This window comes from Coregonus clupeaformis, chromosome 21 (genome assembly GCF_020615455.1).
Source record: "Coregonus clupeaformis isolate EN_2021a chromosome 21, ASM2061545v1, whole genome shotgun sequence".
NCBI lineage: Eukaryota > Metazoa > Chordata > Actinopteri > Salmoniformes > Salmonidae > Coregonus > Coregonus clupeaformis.
The window spans coordinates 52,988,179-53,008,973 of record NC_059212.1 but is presented as its reverse complement, the minus strand read 5'-3'; the positions used below and the strand labels follow the sequence as shown (position 1 = coordinate 53,008,973).

The window sequence follows — 20,795 nt, the reverse complement described above, 5'->3', positions numbered from 1 at the left end:
AACACCACAGACAAATACATAAAATATACTGAACTTACTAAGCATGCTGAAATACAGCAGGCTATTTCATGGTCACAAGCACTTGTAGATTAATGACTCATGTTTTCCAACACCTCGACACCTTGGGACTATAAGGTTCTATCTGATATTTTTGTCAAAAATGAGTTAGTCACATATAATTGATCTTTAGATGGTTATTCTGTCTGTGAAGATTTTCTTTTGAAAAAGTACATTTTAAGTGAAAAAAATGAAAAACCATAGAGTTCTATCTGCATGAACCCATTTGAACTTGGCGATATAAGGTTCTATCTGCAATCCAATCACAAGCCTGAACAAATACAGACTAATCAGAACGCATGTCTTTGCCATCTCCCTCTAAGTATGATCTAGGCTAGTCTGGCCAGCAACAATGGCACGCAAGCAAAAAAAACTATACTGGGAGAAATGTTAAAGTAACTGATGTTGTCACATCGTTGTTCAGTGATGACAGTAATTTGTCTGATGATCAAAATACATTTCTTAATGTATTTGATGATGTGTTCTGACTCTATCTTGATAAAATAGTGTTATTCTATCATTTATGTATTCAAATAGCTTCTTAAAAACTGAACATGTCTAATTCAGAAGTGCCAGATAGAACCTTATGGCTGAACCCAGATTGACATTTCAGAGCCATAATGTTATATCTGCGATTGCACCCCCCTAAAGAAACGGATTTACACGTCTCAGGATTTTGATACTCTGCACCTTAGGTACCTTTAAGCTGAGGATCTTAATGGGTAACGAAAGAAGAATTCACTACAAAACAGTTCTGAGATCTGGGATGTGAAAACTTTGATGCTCAATATCTCAGAACTATGCTTTGCACAGATAGAACCTTACGCCGCGATCAAACCTACAGCATCATTGCGCAAAATGGTATGCAGCAGCATCTGGATATGTGTGCAACAGAAGTTTAACATTCACCTTCTGTTACCATTTCTGTCAAGCCGTCTACGCATACAGTTTGACGCATACGTTTGATAAATCCAACGTATGCACCACACAAAACTCACTGCAACGGCCTCTGCAACGCAATACTGCAAGGCAAACGCAGCATTCCATTGGAAGTGAATGTACTTCTGGTGTGCCAAAATGCAATGACGCTGTCGGTGTGATCGAGGCGTTATAGTCTCAAGGTCACGACCTGTCAATCACAGAATCAATTCAGAATGCCTTGGTTCTTCTTATAGTGACATGAAGCCATTTTGAATCCTTATAATCCACTCTTGCTTCGCACTGTTATATAGTTCTACTGCTAGGCTGGTACAACATACAGAAACTCTAAGGGTAGTGTGTACATTGGCAAATGTGCAATCACTTTGTAGTGAGAAAACCAACATTCAAGCCTGTCCAGGATGAAACCTTAACCTCTAGGTTCCAATCACGGTTTGTACAATTAAATATTTATTCTAATCCTAATGAATACTGTGTGTTGTTCCAACCTGGAGATGTTGATCAACTGTAAACAACAGGGAATCCCTGGTGGTTCAGCCTGTGTATGCCCCGAGGGAAGCCAACCTCTATGCCTCTGTTTATCCTAGTGACTACCAGGGTACTTTGAAGTATATAGCTGATTCCTTCAGCCTTGCATGCTCACTCTAGCTAGGGATAATACACGCAAGCCAAGAGAGACTTATCCTCTTAGTCTTTTCTCCTCCTCTCTCTCTCTCCAGTTTTATAATCATTAGGTAAGATAGGAAATCCTTTGTGGCAAGTCTTCCCTGTAGCATTGACATTTTTTCTCATTTAGAAATGCTGCGAGAGACAGTAATGAAAAAAACACAATTATAATGAAAAGCCTGATGACTCATAATACTGAATGCTGGAACGACTTTAGTAAGGCATATCCAATAGTCCCTGGATTACACTGATCACTATGTCCTTAGAGGAAGGCCTTTTACAATGATCCAACCAATTTACAATGGACGTTTCACAATAACACATTTATAGAATTTGTAAACAACAAGTATTCCTGAATTTCACAGGTGCCTTTGGTCAGTCACTTAACTACATTAGCCTTGTACTTACTATTCTCGCGCACCAAACTTCCTATAGTCTGGGGACAAGGTTTGGTACTTACAAACTGGGTTTTGTTAGCTGGAGGAGCCTCAGTGATGGACTTGAGATCTTCCACACTGACTCTCTCCATGTCCTCTAGGGCAGAGCCAGAGTACAGCACCACGTCCTTTATGAAGATGCTGATGCCTCGCAGCATGAAGGACACAAACAGATGCATGTGGATGTAGTTCCTGGTACAATGCAACCGCCTGGAAGAGAGGAGAGGAGAGAAAGATCATATAAATATAATCTGCACTGTGATATGCAATAATCATGTTGGGGTCATAGTAGGTCATACTGTTAGCTTCCTCAAACCAAAGACAATCATTGAAAAAAGACATAAATCTGTTGCTACTAAGCCGTTACTACACTAGGAACCCATGTTGAACTCTTATCAAGGTGGTAAGTGTGTGGAGGGGTGAGGGTTTTTCAGTGAGTGTGTGTGTGTACACTATGTGTGTGTGATATGAGTGTGTGTGTTTTCACATTCTTCAGAAGAGTACTCATCATAATTAGAGCCAGCTGAATTCCTCGCTGACTATAACACATTCTTGAGATTTAGGGGATTGAAAAGCACAAATATTGATTTGCTAGCTACCTCATCCACCTTAGTCATTTGATCCCTGGTTCATTGAGTGAGGGAATTATTTTATAAAGACATAAAAAGTATTTGGTGGTAATTGTAATGTTGCAGGGTGGCCAACCATCCTCCAGGAGAGCAGGAGAGCTACTGGGTCTGCATGCTTTTGCTCCAGCCCTGCTCGAACACCCCACATTGTAAAAAATCAGCTGCTCAACAGGACCTTGATAAGATGACTACGATGACTGGTGTGTTTGAGCAGGGTTGGGTCAAGATCTTGCACAGCCAGTAGCTCTCCAGATGGACGGTTGATGGACCACATGTGTTTTATACAGTAGCCTATCAGTGCAGTGTTATACTTTGTGGGGGGGTTAAGTGCCTTGCTCAAGGCCACAACGGCAGGAGATATAATACATGGGATCAGAGAGCAGCAGCCTTCCATTGTCAACACCAGTGATCATAATGAATGTTTATTTCACCTTTATTTACCCAGGTATAAGCCAGATGAGAACAAGTTCTCATTTACAACTGCGACCTGGCCAAGATAAAGCAAAGCAGTGCGATAAAAACAACAACACAGAGTTACATATGGGGTAAAACAAAACATAAAGTCAAAAATACCACAGAAAATATATATACAGTGTGTGCAAATGTAGCACGTTATGGAGGTAAGGCAATAAATAGGCCATAGTGCAAAATAATTACAATTAGTATTAACACTGGAATGATAGATGTGCAAGAGATGATGTGCAAATAGAGATACTGGGGTGCAAATGAGCAAAATAAATAACAATATGGGGATGAAGTAGTTGAGTGGGCTAATTTCAGAAGGGCTGTGTACAGGTGCAGTGATCGGTAAGGTGCTCTGACAACTGATGCTTAAAGTTAGTGAGGGAGATAAGAGTCTCCAGCTTCAGAGATTTTTGCAGTTCGTTCCAGTCATTGGCAGCAGAGAACTGGAAGGAATGGCGGCCAAAGGAGGTGTTGGCTTTGGGGATGACCAGTGAGATATACCTGCTGGAGTGCATACTACGGGTGGGTGTTGCTATGGTGACCAATGAGCTAAAATAAGGCGGAGATTTGCCTAGCAGTGATTTATAGATGGCCTGGAGCCAGTGGGTTTGGCGACAAATATGTAGTGAGGACCAGCCAACAAGAGCGTACAGGTCACAGTGGTGGGTAGTATATGGGGCTTGGTGACAAAACGGATGGCACTGTGATAGACTACATCCAATTTGCTGAGTAGAGTGTTGGAGGCTATTTTGTAAATGACATCGCCGAAGTCAAGGATCGGTAGGATAGTCAGTTTTACGAGGGCATGTTTGGCAGCATGAGTGAAGGAGGCTTTGTTGCAAAATAGGAAGCCGATTCTAGATTTAACTTTGGATTGGAGATGCTTAATGTGAGTCTGGAAGGAGAGTTTACAGTCTAACCAGACACCTAGGTATTTGTAGTTGTCCACATACTCTAGGTCAGATCCGTCGAGAGTAGTGATTCTAGTCGGGTGGGCGGGTGCCAGCAGCGTTCGATTGAAGAGCATGCATTTAGTTTTACTAGTGTTTAAGAGCAGTTGGGGGCTACGGAAGGAGTGTTGTATGGCATTGAAGCTCGTTTGGAGGTTTGTTAACACAGTGTCCAATGAAGGGCCAGATGTATACAAAATGGTGTCGTCTGCGTAGAGGTGGATCTGAGAGTTACCAGAAGCAAGAGTGACATCATTGATATACACAGAGAAAAGAGTTGGCCCAATAATTGAACCCTGTGGCACCCCCATATAGACTGCCATAGCTCCAGACAACAGGCCCTCTGATTTGACACATTGAACTCTATCTGAGAAGTAGTTGGTGAACCAGGCGAGGCAGTCATTTGAGAAACCAAGGCTATTTAGTCTTAAGAATGCGGTGTACTGTATTTTGTGAAGTGGTTTCTTGCATCAAAAACACAATGTTCAGTCACCTTTTTGGCCTTGGGGTTACAGACCATACATTTTTGGGGTACAAGTGACTTGAGCTTTTGGACAAGTAAAAAATCTGTCCTACCTCTCCGAAGGACAGGTGGCTAAAAAAGTTAACATCAACCCCTGACGTGTTGAGCAGATCAAAGAGCATGTGAATTTCCTCCCAGACAAGCAAGTTTATCTGTCACATTATCCTCAAAATATCCCTTGTCAACATCTTTAAATCATAGGGAGCTATTTAATAAGTGACAGCAGAAAACTCATGAATCATTATTCACTCATTATTTGCTTGTGACTAACCTCTGCAGTCAAACCCATTAGTAAACTGGCTATTGCTCAAGCTCTCCTTTGGGGAATATTGATTTGTAAAGTTGTGAGGGAAACACATATTGTATGTGAACCAGTGGAGGCTGCTGAGAGGAGGACGGCTGATAATAATGGCTGGAACGGAGCGAATGGAATGGCATCAAACACATGGAACCCATGTGTTTGATGTATTTGATACCATTCCACTGATTCCGCTCCAGCCATTACCAAGAGCACATGCTCCCCAATTAAGGTGCTACCAACCTCCTGTGAAGTGAACAGTCCCCCAGGTCATTGGGTGGAAGAGGAGGAACACTACTTCTAATGTGCAGTATGTATCACTCGGTCTCTCCCCAGAAAACATTTATGAACCTGCCTCTCTCGTGTCCAAGGGTTTTAAAAGCCTGACATGTTAAATGGAAGAGGGAGCCGTGGCTGGAGTGCTCCTGAACACGTCAGCCCAGGCCCCCGGGGACCCCTGAGACGCCTTATTAAACTAATTTGTCCCGTAGATTTCCTGGTGCCAGTTTAGGGTCTTTCTCTCTTAAAACATTGGGTTAGTCCCTAAGTCACGTTGAGCGGAACGTTTGTAAACACGACTTTACACAAAATTCCTGGACCTGATTCACTGTAAAATGTTAATTGAATTCAAGAATTAGCATTTATGCTGTTGAATATGAGTCATATGTTTTTCTAAGGCAATGATAAAAACAAGATAACTCTCTCAAGAAAATCCAACCAGTCAATTCACTACATATAAAATTGACTGTCAGAATTAATTTGTCAATCTATTGCCCTTTCAGCCTGCCTTAAAGGTTTCAGCCCGTAGATGACAGTATTTTGATGAGGCTGAAACTGCACACCAATATATTAACGTTATCTTCATATAAACATCCCACTAAATAGACAGAATAACAACAAACACTAACCACAGCTTTCCTATGGATCTCTATGGCCTGAGATCAATAAGTATGAAAATAACTAAGAATATAAATGTCAGAAAGATGAGGCACGTATCACAATCACACACTGGCCCCAAGGCAACAACCTCAAAGGCAGCCATCTCTAATCCTTTTGAAAGTCAAATGCTCATGGAAAAGGCAAAGGTAAAACATTATACATACACATTTTGCACACTTTGTTTATTTGTTTCACCATACAAAACAGGCTAGGGCAGTACCACGATACCACCAGGGCTATTGACTGTTTTTCCCATTAAGAAAGTCACTCACTGCCATCAAAATCATATTTGACAACATTTTTCTTCATTTTTCATTACTCTTTGTTGTCTCATATTCACAGTACTTTTGCTATTTCCCAACTGCATTGTTTAAATATGTATGCTCAGCAGCACCCTATCAAATATTAAACCACAGTTGTCCCGATTTTAATGGAAGGTACCAATATCATTACTGTGACACTAACACTAATCTCTGTCCCACCAGGACCGTTAATCCACCCAGCCCTCAAGCCCAGGTGGGATTTGGTCGAAGATAAAATATTGACTGAGAAAGGAATTTTCCCAATGGCAACAAGTAGACCACTCACCGGAAATAAGCTAGGATGACCACAGCCACCATAAGTGATCCCAGAGAGATGGAGTATCCCACTGTATAGATGAGGTACAGACGGTCAAACACCTCCTGTTGGGACAAGAGAGACAAGGACATATGAAGGAGAAACATTAGAGAGATGGAGGACCCAACTGTGTAAATGAGGTACAGTCAGTCAAACACCTCCTGTTGGAACAAGAGAGACAAGGCCATATGAAGGAGAAATGTTGTTAGTCATATCATGTACTGTGTACTCCCAGGTGGTGAAGGTAGGAAACAACATCTCCACTTCGCTGATCCTCAACACTGGGGCCCCACAAGGGTGCGTGCTCAGCCCCCTCCTGTACTCCCTGTTCACCCATGACTGTGTGGCAAAGCACGCCTCCAACTCAATCATCAAGTTTGCAGACGACACAACCGTAGTAGGCTTGATTACCAACAATGACGAGACCGCCTACAGGGAGGAGGTGAGGGCTCTGGGAGTGTGGTGCCAGGAAAATGTGGTCCTTTGTAGCTCAGCTGGTAGAGCATGGCGCTTGTAACGCCAAGGTAGTGGGTTCGATCCCCGGGACCACCCATACACAAAAATGTATGCACGCATGACTGTAAGTCGCTTTGGATAAGAGCGTCTGCTAAATGACATATTATTTTTATTATTATAAAATAACCTCTCACTCAATGTCAACAAAACAAAGGAGATGATCGTGGACTTCAGGAAACAGCAGAGGGTGCACCACCCTATCCACATTGACGGGACCGCAGTGGAGAAGGTGGAAAGCTTCAAGTTCCTTGGCGTACACATCACCGACAAACTGAAATGGTCCACCCACGCAGACAGTGTGGTGAAGAAGGCGCAACAGAGCCTCTTCAACCTCAGGAGGCTGAAGAAATTCGGCTTGGCACCTAACAAACGTTTACAGATGCACAATTGAGAGCATCCTGTCGGGCTGTATCACCACCTGGTACGGCAACTGCACCGCCATAAAACGCAGGGCTCTCCAGAGGGTGGTGCGGTCTGCCGAACGCATTATCGGGGGCAAACTACCCGCCCTCCAAGACACATACAGCACCCGATGTCACAGGAAGGCCAAAAAGATCATCAAGGACATCAACCACCCGAGCCACTGCCTGTTCACCACGATATCATCCAGAAGGCGAGGTCAGTACAGGTGCTTCAAAGCTGGGACCGAGAAAATGAAAAACAGCTTCTATCTCAAGGCCATCAGATAGCCATCATTAGCACATTAGAGGCTGCTGCTGCCTATTGAAATCACTGGCCACTTTAAGAAATGGAACACTCGTCACTTTAATCATGTTTACAGTCACTTTAATAATGTTTACATATCTTGCACTACTCATCTCCTATGTATTTACTGGATTCTATTCTATAATATTCTACTGTATCTTAGTCCATGCCGCTCTGTCATTGCTTGTCCATATATGTATATTTTCTTAAATTCCATTCCTTACTAGTTTGTGTGTATTAGGTATATGTTTTGAAATTGTTAGATATTATTATTTCGCTACACCCGCTATAACATCTGCTAAACACGTCTATGTGACAAATAACATTTGATTTGATTTGATTACTCAGAGGTGTCAGCCTACTTTCTGTAGCTTGGTGAGGAAGTGATAGAAGTGATAGATGTATGATAAATCCATAATTAGTATGTGCCTGGTGTGCTAGATTTAAGCAATAAGGCATGAGGAGGTGTGGTACATGGCCAATATACCACAAACCCCCGAGGTGCCTTATTGCTATTATAAACTGTTTACCAACGTAATTAGAGCAGTAAAAATAATTATTTTGTCATACCTGTGGTATACGGTCTGATATACCACGGCTGTCAGGCAATCACATTCAGGGCTCGAACTACCCAGTTTTGCAGCGGCTAATGGGGATCCTAATAAATACCAAATACCAATACAGTTGCAGGCTACACATTGCAACATAGAAAACTACTATGCACCAAAAACAAAACAGTATGCATACAAAAGGTCAGAGAAGCTGATGTCAATGCGTGCAACCATTCCAAGGTCAAAGGTCATGCCATGGCGTGCGACCGTTCCAGGCCTCTAATTAGTTTCTGAATTAAATGTGGTGCATTGCTTCTGACAGTGAGCTGCCCACCAGACGACTAAAGCCCACCAGGCAATAAGGCTGCCCACCAAGAGAATGACTGAGATGGAGGTGTCGCCTGCGACCAGAGGTTTCTAATAAACAGAACATTTGGCTTGAGAGATGTGCCGCGCTGACAAAAGCCTGGGTGGGGTGCGGAGCATGCTGGGGCTTCCAGCAGGAGATTATAGCACAGAGCAGGCAGCCAGAGGACATACTGCTGGAGAGGCGAGAAGCTAGCACACCTGGGTTCAAATAGGATTAGTTTTCTTTCAAATAATTTAGCTGCACTTGATTGAGCTTGCCTGGCGTAATGAAACCAACAGAATAGTTCCAAAATAATAAACTTTGCCCATCTGCCTCTCCAGGTAGGCTCAATCAACCCTCAAAGTATTTGCAAGAAAACAAATACTTTTTGAATCCAGGTCTGGCCTCTAGCTAGCTACCCGTGGTCCCTGGATTAACACAGCCTAGTGGAGGGGCTCTCTGGGGCCTGCTGTAACCAGAGCTTCCTCCACTGCTGTTATCATTTAGGGATGGAGACCCAGCGCCAAACCCAAGGGTTCCTAAGTTGTGGTGCGCGGCTGAAGGGTTTCGTTGCTGCTGCTATGAATCCTGGGACTGGGAGACCATCGGCATAAACATTCAAAGTCGACAAAGGAGGAAAATTAGGGGGCCTCCTCAAAATGTGGATGGATGGATACCAACAATCTCAGTCACCCAAAACCTTAATGTTGAGAGCTATATTTAAAAGGAGAGAAGAATGCACATGTGGGGAGAGACCAGAGAAATGTTGTTTAATATTGCACGTTATTATGGAAGTGAGCCCAAAAGCAGCTAACCTGGTTAAACCAAACTGAATGTTGGGGTTAACAGGCAAAACATCTGAATTGAGCAGCACTGAAGAGAAAACAGATCCTATTGGGAAAGAAAAACGATGGACAGTAAAAATCGCAAAGGCTGAATGCACGCTCTTTGTTTTATCTGATGGTACACTGTCCCTATGCTCTCTGGCCCTGTCCTTGTCAGCTGAGCAGATCTCGTCACTATCCAACCTAGGATCTTCATTTGATCACCCTGTTGCAGTAGAACTTTCCTGCAATGCAGGACATGTTAAACTTGTAGTGTATTTGAGGTTTAAAAAGTCAGGGATTCAAACCAGCAACTTTTCAGTTACTGGCCCAACGCACTTAATCGCTAGGCTACCTGTCACCCTAGCTTTACATCCATTAAACCGCTTCTTACAATCTGATATGATTCCTGTAGGCCTCTTCCCCTGACTTAAATGGATTGGAGCTGGATTGGATTATCAGAATAAAGGGTACATGACCAGCACCTCTCTCCCAAAAGAATACAAAGTGCTGTAGCCAGGATTTCGAGGGAAAAATTCAACATGTGGAAATATATTTTTTCAACACTTCAATGCAACTTTAATCATAGTAAGATTACTGATACTGATATCTATTTCCTTTGCTTTATGCTGTTGTTATCACAGAGGGCATTCCAATTCCATTCATTCCATCATATTCCATTCAGTAGCCCTTTACACTCACAGCCCCTATTCGGTATGAAAATGGCAGATTTGGTCACTGATAAGCGGCTAAATTGGAAAGCAGTGGCTGTACAGTAACATGTTATACATCAGGGGTTCCCAAAACTTTTTGGGTCCGGGGACCCCTTTTGTGATAGCAAATTCATCAGGGACCCCCTCATAATCAGAACACAACTTGAGTGAGATAAAAATAGCATACAAAGACTTTGGCAGTGCATGGCAGTACGAACCAAGTCTCGGGCCCTGGGAAGGAACATTTTAAAAGCCCGCCTCTTGGCATTGGAGAGAACATTTAGCAGTTTTCAAGCTAATTTCCTGCAATTCTACACATTTTGTCATGGGGCAGAGAAATGTTTTGTTGTTGTAGCTTTAAAGCTAATATCATGCAATTCTACACATTTTGCCATGAGGCAGAGAGAACACTTTGCAGTTTTAAAGCTTAAATTACAGTGCATTTATGTTCCCAAAAACATTTCTGAGGAATGTATTGAGTATTGAGTTGAAAATTATATAATTGGTGGAGTACTCTGGATACCAATATCCCTGTGAGCCTACTAGGCCCATGTTACCCAGGGTTAAGAACAGAAATGATACATTATTAATATTACAATGTATTGTATTACACCCTCTAAACTTATTCCACGGATCCTTTGGCAAAATTTTGTTTAATCTGTTGCTGTTAGTAATATTCATTTTTTTTAAATACACTGAGTGTATAAAACATTAGGAACACCTTCCTAATATTAAGTTGCACCCCCTTTTGCCCTCAGAACAGCCTCAGTTCGTCGGGGCATGGACTCTACAAGGTGTCGAAAGCATTCCACAGGGATGCTGGCCCATGTTGACTCCAATGTTTCCCACAGTCCTTTGGGTGGTGGACCATTCTTGGTACACACGGGAAACTGTTGAGCATTTCAGCAGTGTTGCAGTTCTTGACACACTCAAACTGGTGCGCCTGACACCTACTACCATACCCTGTTCAAAGGCACTTACATATTTTGTCTTGCCCATTCACTCTCTTGAATGGCATACATACACAATCCATGCCTCAATTGTCTCAAGCCTTAAAAATCCTTATTTAATGAGTCTCATCCCCTTCATCTACACTGATTGAAGTGGATTTAACAGGTGACACCAATAACGGATCATAGCTTTGACCTGGACAGTCTATGTCATGGAAAGAGCAGGTGTTCCTAATATTTTGTAAACTCAGTGTGTGTTAGAGCTCAGGGTCTCCACTATACAGAGCTGTATAGGATTCAAACAGCGTTCCAATTGTTAGCATCATGCAGAAGATGTTCCCATCCCTCCTGCTAATTGGGCAATTTTTTAAAAATGTTTTGTTGTCTGAGTGAGAGGAATGATGTAAATTAAGAACATTTGATGTGTTCTGAAATATGAGACATTGAACATTATAATAAATACTGCTTTTATGTCATACAAGCAAACCACACACCCATGTGTCCAAATGTGCATGACACATTTCCATATGATAAAACGAATGTTTTACAGTATCAACGTTTCTGATCACTATGTTTGATGTGCAGTTCCAAGGATGACATGGCATTATACCCTGGGTTGTTCTGAACAGAATGAGCCTGTACAATTTCAAATGATGCCCACCTGACCCAGATTGCGATTTATATGGATTTATTTTGGATTGCGTGAACAACAACAGTAATTGGTAGGAATGCAGGGGCTATGTTCCAAACAAAAGTGTGCTTGCTTCAGTTCCTCAAGGAAATAGTTAGGAGAGCTAAAAAAAAGCACCTAATAAATTAAGACTGTTCTTTGAGTCATAAAATTGCATTGAAATTACTTAGGAACTGTGCACACCAGTTAGACCTCTCACGCAATCCCTTGTCATTTCTTTGTCATGTTGCACCTACCCCACAATTCCATGAATATTCTTATAATGTTATTGAATATGTCCAGAGTATTTTCAGATTTCGTTATTGTGAAATGGGTATCACGGTCGTGTCGCCGGCGGTAGCTAACGTGGCAATTGATTCACCTCCCATCATTTTATTTAAAGTAGGATAGCAGCCTACACAATAAATAACTAACACGAATAACCATATAGGTATCACCTTGATACATATACAGTCTACTACTCAATGGGGAGGGCATGAACGGCAACAACACCGAGACACAGCGCCTTTCGCTCCCGCTTGACAAGCACTACTGTCCGGCGGGGGAAGTAGCTACCTAGTAGCCAATATCAGGGTGACAGTAAGCACACGCATACAACGCATGAAGCAACTGTACACCCATCTTCAGTACTTTTAATCCAAAATAAATAATTGTCCGTTTTATAACTGAAAATGTACAATTATTTGTGTAAAACTAACAGTGAAATACGACTCAGACTCATCCTCTGCCTTCGAAACACAAGTCCAAACTCTCGCTGTATGGTAGCTCATGCCGCGTTCACGTGCTAGTTGGAACTAGGAAACTCTGAAATTTTAGACCTGCTAACTAGGGTGTAGTTGTACACTTGTGTTCAACCAGTTAGTCGGACATTTCTGAGTTTCCTAGTTCCGACTAGCACGTGAATGTATGGTAGTTGCAAGGTAAGAAACGAAGAAAAAAAAAAAAAACAGCTTAATCAAGGATCCCCCCGGTACTGCTGCTCATTCCATTCACCAGCTCCGGAGGTCTACGTCACCGGCCTTCTAGGCGTCACTGACCTGGTTCAATACCACCGACCCCGGACTGTCTTGTCTCATTACGCACACCTGGTTTCCATTCCCCCTGATTAGTATGTGTATATATGTGCCCTCTGTTCCCCATTGTCCTTGTCGATTATTGTCCCATGTCCGTTGGTCTCGTGAGTACATTGTATTACAGTTTACATACAGAGTAATTGTGCACTTGTTATTACGGGTCTCGTCCCGTGTAATGTTTAGAGGTTTACACCTCGCTCTTTTGTTTGGGTTATATCCCTGTGTTATATATATATATATATATATATATATATATATATATATATACGTGTTTGTTTTGGGCTTCGTCCCCGTCGTTTTCCATGACGTACCTTATGTTGGGTAGAGTAATACAAAAAACTATTACGCATTCCTGCGCCTGTCTTCTATCAGTATACAACGTGACATTATGTGGATTACAATTAATGGACATTTTTGTAGGGGTTTATATATTTTTCATAAGGGAAAATCAAGTCTGAAATTTCAAAGTGGAAATTACAAACTTCAGAAGCCTTTTTAAACATCAAATACACTACAAGTTTAACTAGGTGAAAAATGTATCCTGTAAGTCGCTTCTAATAAATGACAATGTAAAGCTTCACTTAATCTATCAATAGATTATTTGGCCCAAACACACGTATAATTATTTACATTTAGCAGATGCTCTTATCCAGAGCGACTTAGAGGAGCAATTAGGGCTAAGTGCCTTGCTCAAGGGCACATCCACAGATTTTTCACCTAGTCAGCTCAGGGATTCAAACCAGCAATCTTTGGGTTACTGGCACAACACTCTTAACTGCATACTGTTGCATTGTTCGCCTAATCTCCACGGAGGAAATAGGTCATTAGTCATGTCTGGTTTTCATTTAAAACAGTCAAACAATTCTGAGGGGACATGTCTTTTGTTCCATTTCGCGACACTTCATCTAAATGGTAAACAGGGTTTTTATGTTCATCTTCTAAATATATGTTGTTATTGTTAGGTTTCCTACAAATGAGTAGAAACATCAGAAAGATCAGAGGGTAAACAAGTCTAACAATGGGGATGACAGACAGACAATGAACACTGTAGATGCTCATTAAGTTCCAGACATGTAAGGTTAGAGAATGATTAAAGAGTGTGAGCTAGGTAGATGCTCCAGTATGCTAGGCCAAAAAGCCCCCTCCAGGACCATCTGATGTATGACAGAAATGAAAAGCAGCCTACTGTATAGTGTAGAAATCAAATCACACATCCAATTTAATTAAAATTCTAATACCTCCACATTGATTATGTATGCTAATGCCACAATGGCCCCCAAAGAATAGAATAGATTGAAATGTCACACAATGGCCACTGACAAAGTTGGCATTGTCTAATGGTGTGGGGAAATGCATACTGGGATGGACATGACTCTCACCTTCTCATTGTTTTGGTTATAGTGTGAGAGGAATTTTGCACATTCGCTGTAGTTGGCCCATGTCTTGTTGTTGGTGGTGGTCAGTGCCCACGTCCCATTGTTGTCACAGCGGCGATAGGCTAGTCCTGTAGAATACAACACAATTACAGAATACAACAGAATGACACAATGCACATGTTTCTTTTCACCTGTAGGTGCATATTGCCATTGTTTAATCACATCGGAAAGTACTTAAGTAAAAAAAGATATTATCTTGTTGCATTGCCGTGGCTATAGAAATGTATTGAAAAGAGATGCCCCATGCTGTGTTACAGTTTCAAGTGGATACAAGATGATCCACTATAGCAGCGGCCTATTGGCTATTGTACTAATGTGGGCATTGAGCACCATGACCTAAAACTGAAAATGAGCTCTGTGCAAGAGAACTGTTGAACTGCAGGCTATCCAGGGCCAGTGTTACCTTTATGGTTGAAGTCGTAGATGTACTCTGGACAGGCAGTGGACACCAGCTTCCCAGGAGACCCCTCAGGCCAACAAACAATGCCATCCCACTCTGGCGAGCAGTAACCATCTGCAGGAGGAGAGACAAAGCAATGGTGACATTTAAGCGTAGTGAGTTTGAGTGTTCACTGCCTTGGCTCCAACATTACACAGCTGTAGGCTTCTTTGTTATTTTCCAGAGCACCAGCGAGTAGCTATTTTTTTATTGTGTTGTCCTCTAAAGACGATACACAAATTAACTTTAACCTAATGTTATGATCATAAATAGCATGTAGAGAAAGACGGCCCTAGTGGCCTGTTAATTGTTGGGTAAGCAGGAAATAGATTTAATGTCCTTTGTGATGCTGAATGTTCACAACACCAGTTATCCAGAGCAGTGTTGTGTTCTGTCTGCTGGATATGTTTGGTCTTTACAATTAAGGCTCAACAAACCAGCATTGAATTCCCAAAACACCTCTGAAATATCTAAATTTGCAAGCACATTTTTATCAATTTCAATGTTTTTATTTTAATTTGTTGTGGCATGAATCTGCTTCCATCCCATCCCATATATCAAATCAGCCACGGTAGGCTGTTTATGTCCACCCCACAAGAAAGACATGTTTGTTAGTCTACGTTGCTTCCTCTGCCTGAAATGGACACTTGCAATGTTCTAATAATGAAATAACTGAGTAGGTCTAAGCAGGCATGTTTCTAATGATCCATAGGAGCGGCATAGGCCTAAATGGGCTATTTATTGAAAACATATGATCTCACCACAGCACTCACACGCTATAGTGCATCTGTTCTTTTAAAGTGGTTTTAATATGGATCTTATTTGTGGAGATTCCATGCAAAATGAAGAAAACAACAGTGACAAGGCTGCAGTGTTCTGGCACCCTGGGAAGAAACAAATATACTATGGTGCACCACTGAAGACTGAGTCTAGTCTACCACAGTGGAAGAGCAGAGTCAAGCAGAAATGTTGTGCTGCTAACCGCTCTCATTTCCACCCTCTTGTAAAATGTTTCTTCCTCGCCCCCTGAGTGTGTGTACTGTGCGGTGAAGTTGCTATTTGTACAAGTTTGCGAAAATGCCTTCAACTCCCAATGAATTGTTGAGAGTCGAAGGCAGAAGCCGTACTTTTTTGGGATCAGCAACCTCACGTTCATTAATACAATACGGGCAGCAGTAGCATTTTAGAACAAAATGATTATTAACCCTAGCCCTGCGATAGTGGGAGTGTAGTCCCCTCTCCCCACAGATCCCTGGCAGACGCCGGTTTCTGGCTACGCCGGTTTCTGGCTACGCTTTTATTTTCTATTATTGAAAACATCTGCCCCACACTCACCACTAATAACTAGTTGAGGATAAAACTAAAACTGTTTTCTCTTTGCTTTACATCTATTATTGTCTCATTCCTGTAATCAAAGTTACAAAGAAACATCAGAGGCTATGACAACATGCTTTTTATGTGCCTTCAAAATGGCCTGTCACTCGGCTCTCATAATTACAGCGTAGACTTTGTATGTATTCAACTGATTTTGGACTGCGAGAGATGACGGGGTTGAAAAAGTAGCCTAAGAAGCTGTCCTGGGAGTGAAGTGAGAATGAAATCCGTCTTAGGTTTTAGTTTTTTTGGCTGTACTTTTAATACTCATTGGACCACCTACCAACAGGCTCAAATTAAACACAGAACACACATATATAATTTCCTATAAATTCCATGACCATGATTTAAATATAAACATGACTATGGGGGACTTCGGTATTGGTGATCTATTAGAGGTTATAAATAATGTTTTCTTTTCCCTGCAATCATTTGTTTCAGGCCTTGCAGATGTCAAAACATATATCGCAGTAGAGTTTTGATATGTGCAAACTGTTATGATGATTGCTGATGTTATTTTACACTGAGACCACAGGTTTGAATGCTGAGCTATTTACGCACTGCAAGGTCTAGGGCCTTGAACCCACATCCCTCTACTGTCCTAACCAGGCAAACCTCAGTGTCTCCCTCAATGAAAACGTTGTGTCAAGGAAGTAATGGAGAACTCTAGTATTTAAGGCACAAATTAGAAATAATAACAAATAGATGGGCTTCACAGTGAAACACTGTAACACTAAGCAAGAGCCTCTCCTTGGGCTGAGGCTGGGCCACCACCCTACCAGCCACTACTTCCAACATAGCTAGAATAGCAGGATCAATTCATTACTATTTGCAAAGTTTACCACCACACAGTGCAAACAATTTGAAAAAGTATCCACTCCACAGTAATAATAGTTAGGCTAACCAAGAGTTTACAGTGGCACAGAACACCAAGGGTGGTCACACACCATTTGGGCAATACAAATCTGGAAGAAAAGTCCTCAATTGCATTCAGTTGCTATTCTTTGAGTTTGGTTTTTCCACAATAGAGGAGGCCAAAATTAGCAGTAGCCTATTTAAAAAATAGAACCATTTTCTTGGCCAATGTCGTCAACATTACAAAAATAGAAACTATACATAAAATATAATTGCCAGTTAACAGCAACAGTTTCCACCATCATTTCTACAGGGTCATCATTAGACTCACTACAACATAGACTATGCTGTAACATTCCAGGACATAATGATGTGGAAGTCTTTGCCACCTAATATAATATATTGCCATTCTACCATAATCAATTATCTGACTTTGTAATAGGCATCTAAATAAAACATGTTGATTGAATATTGACATAAAATAAATAACAATAAACAGATGATAAACAGATGTGCACAAGAGTGAAATAATAAAGTTTAAAAAAAACTCAAGCGCACAAAATTAGGTCTTGAATGCTTTTTCAGGCAGAAAGCACACCAGAGCCTTTTCTCTCTCTGTGAGAGGTAGGTTACATGTTTACCCTAATTTCAGCTTCAGCTGATCTATGATTGGAAAGACGTGTGCAACCTTCCAAAAGGGGTCGGGATACAGCCACCAGATAAAGGCTATGTCGAGTCTACTACTCTTTGACAGAGTCATCAGGTATACAGGTCAAGTAGTGGTCATCTCTGACGCACCCACCGTCCGCCCGAAAACTGTGCCTCCAGCAACAGCTTTGTATAGAAACCATATCCAAAATAGATCTCTAAAGAAGTATATTTAAAAATTAACATAAATGTACCTGAGAACATATTAACAAAGGTAGAGCATCAAGATAAATAATTGAAACATGAGTTTTAATTGGTCTTTGAATAAATTGTTAAATGGCCCCCATTTTCTATTCATTACACAAATTGACTAATTTAAATATACACGGACCCAAACTGAAGGTAATAGTTGTATTCTCTCAGGTGATAAAAAGTAAAATACTGCTTATGTGAACATATCAGCAAAAGTAACCATTAAGCGCACAGGAGGTTGGTGGCACATTAATTGGGGAGGACAGGCTTGTGGTAATGGCGGAATGAATGGAATGGTATCAAATACATCAAACACATGGTTTGATGCAATTTCATTTGCTCCGTTCCAGCCATTATTATCAGCCATCCTCCCCTCAGCAACCTCCACCGATCAAGAGAATCATTAAAACGGTTTAATTGTCTTTTGGAATAATTGAAAGCTTACCACCACTTTAAAGATAATTATTTCAATTTGTGATTTGCATTACTGTTCATTTCACAAATTGACTAATTTAACAAGAAACCGACCGAAACTGGAGGTAAGATGTGTATTCTCCATGTTTATAAAGTATTATGCCTACTCAAGACACATTTAATTTAAAATACTCAAATGATTAAGGATAACTTTCTAGTCTATGGAAACTGTTGAAGGGTGAAATTTACCCTGGAAATGTACCCCAGATACCTGGAAAAAGAGTAACGCCTCATACAACAGTGACACGCAACAAATGTCAGGCTGCATTAGGGATGATGGTGGTCAGAGGAGGCAAGGAGACTCTCATCTTTGAATGCTTGAATGTTGCTCTAAGTGCCCTGCTTAGTGTCAAGTGTCTAGGATCATTCTGATTAATACACTTTGAGGAAACGCATGCAGGCTTTACCCTTTCCCGTTTAAACACTGAAACCATCACCTTCAAACAGGTCTTTTGATGACTGTTGATGATAGATGACCATAAAATGTGTTATTTTAAGTTCTATTTCAAGTTAAACCTGAAACTGTGAACATTTGCAGAATCTGTGCACATTTGGGGAATGTTGTGAGAGATAATCTAACTACTGGTAATCTATCAACAATACCTTCTATATTTCTTATTTTTAAAATAAAGATGTGTAATGGTGTGTTTCATTTACAGATAAGTTTTGTTTAGAAAGCCTGAGAACCCAACACAGAAAGAACACAAGAAGACCACAATGAACCAGGGTTAAAGAGAAAATAATATGACTGGCTGGATATGGAATCCAAAACCTCTTTAGAGTAATCAAACAGAAAAAACGACAGTGACCACAGAGACAGGGGGATTCTGGGGTCTGGCTGAACGTGACACTCTTCACACAACCACAAGTAAACAAATATGGACCGGATTCTCTCAGAAAGCCCCCTGACCATCGTAACCTCCTAACCATACAGGAAGAAATATAATACATTTTCCCCTCTTAATTTCAAACTACAGTACTGCCATGGTATCTGTAATTGTCCAGTATGAATGCCTCATATTAAAGGTACAATCTGATATTGGATCAATGCCAGCAGTAGTCACACTAATTGGAATAATTTGATTCAATGGTGACAAAGGAAGGAAACCATTTTCTCCACATGAGAATTCATCTTGTGACAGGCTCTAAAAATACATTTACATTTTCTGGTTTTCTGTCAGTGCCGAGTTATTATTCCTACAGAAACCCTGTCCTGTTTCCATGTCTGATGCATATTAGTTCTAACCCACTCAATAATCTGTACATCTCAGCCTCTAAATCCACTGCTTCCTCTGCTCTGTGTCAACACTGTTATAGTGATGTTGTCAGTTCAAACAGAGTTATTTTTCTGCTTGGACAACCTAGTGGACAAAATAATGCTTATGCTCCTGGTGTGTCCTCAGGTGCCAATGTGACAGAACTAGATGTGTGCATGGTAAACAGGGCAGGCAGTGAACCAACAGATTAACTATGCAGGGAGCAACAGATGTCATTTATCCATTACCAATGTGACAGGACTGTTTCCATGTCAATGAAAAAAACCAAACAACACTGTCAGGTAGGTTGACACGTCAGGTTTACAGAACTTTTCTCTGAGATTTTTTTTTTTTACTCACCACCAGGCTTGTGTTTGTTACTGATGGCCACCTCACACTTGCGTTTGGCTTTGAACAGCAGGCCGATCTGTTCCTCTTTGGTGAGCACATCATCTGCCTCCACCTGTATAGAAAGGACAATGACACGGAGTTAGTGGACTGAGGAGCAATCATTCTTCCATCAACACAATGGAAAAGTGAAGCATCTGTAACAACGTGAAACTTGAATTGTAACAAACATCAGATAGCGGAGCAGCAATGCATTGTTGTCAAACCACATTTCATTTCCCATATCAATAAGCATTTTATGTGAGGTTCACAGCATCGTGAATACATCAAATGGATGATATTATCCACTTTTATGAGTTTCTCAACAAACACAGTTGCACTGTATATAAACAACTAGCCTAGCCAACAGCAGTAGGCGGTAGACTGTAGTGTGTGTAATATGTCCATGGATGCAATGCAACCCGATCATCAAAACCTTGTCACTCTCATTGTCTGTCTAACAGTTTCCTCAAACAAAAGGTGTTTTCTTCTACAGTACATTTGAGATTAACCAAATTAGAGGCATTTGGCCAACTGTAAGTCACGATGAGTTGTGTGAACGTAAAGTCGGTTACATATTTTTATTTCTGTCTTAACTGCCCATGAAAGCAAAGGGTTATAAAAGACCTTGCGGTTTCTGTTTCTTGTCTAAACAGTATCAGTTTGGCTCTTTGTTTATAGACCCAGCTGGGACTCCTGGGGTTTTAGCCACGCTGTGGTTTGTGTACCATTAAGCACTGATCAGATTTGACACAGAAAAGGGGAAAATACATTTTATACC

At 41.1% G+C, this 20,795-nt stretch overlaps 1 protein-coding gene across 1 annotated transcript in view; it reads right to left on the bottom strand.

Moving 5' to 3' along the window:
- The window catches only part of LOC121534663 (parathyroid hormone/parathyroid hormone-related peptide receptor-like), a 69,879-nt gene that overhangs the window by 5,185 nt on the left and 43,899 nt on the right, over positions 1-20,795 (bottom strand). The window contains exons 2-6 of the mRNA XM_041841244.2: positions 19,988-20,090; positions 14,733-14,843; positions 14,273-14,397; positions 6,492-6,586; positions 2,123-2,309 (exon numbers count right to left, since the gene is read on the bottom strand). Of these exons, the coding sequence (XP_041697178.1) occupies positions 2,123-2,309; positions 6,492-6,586; positions 14,273-14,397; positions 14,733-14,843; positions 19,988-20,090 (621 nt within the window). The remainder of the gene's footprint in view (positions 1-2,122; positions 2,310-6,491; positions 6,587-14,272; positions 14,398-14,732; positions 14,844-19,987; positions 20,091-20,795) is intronic.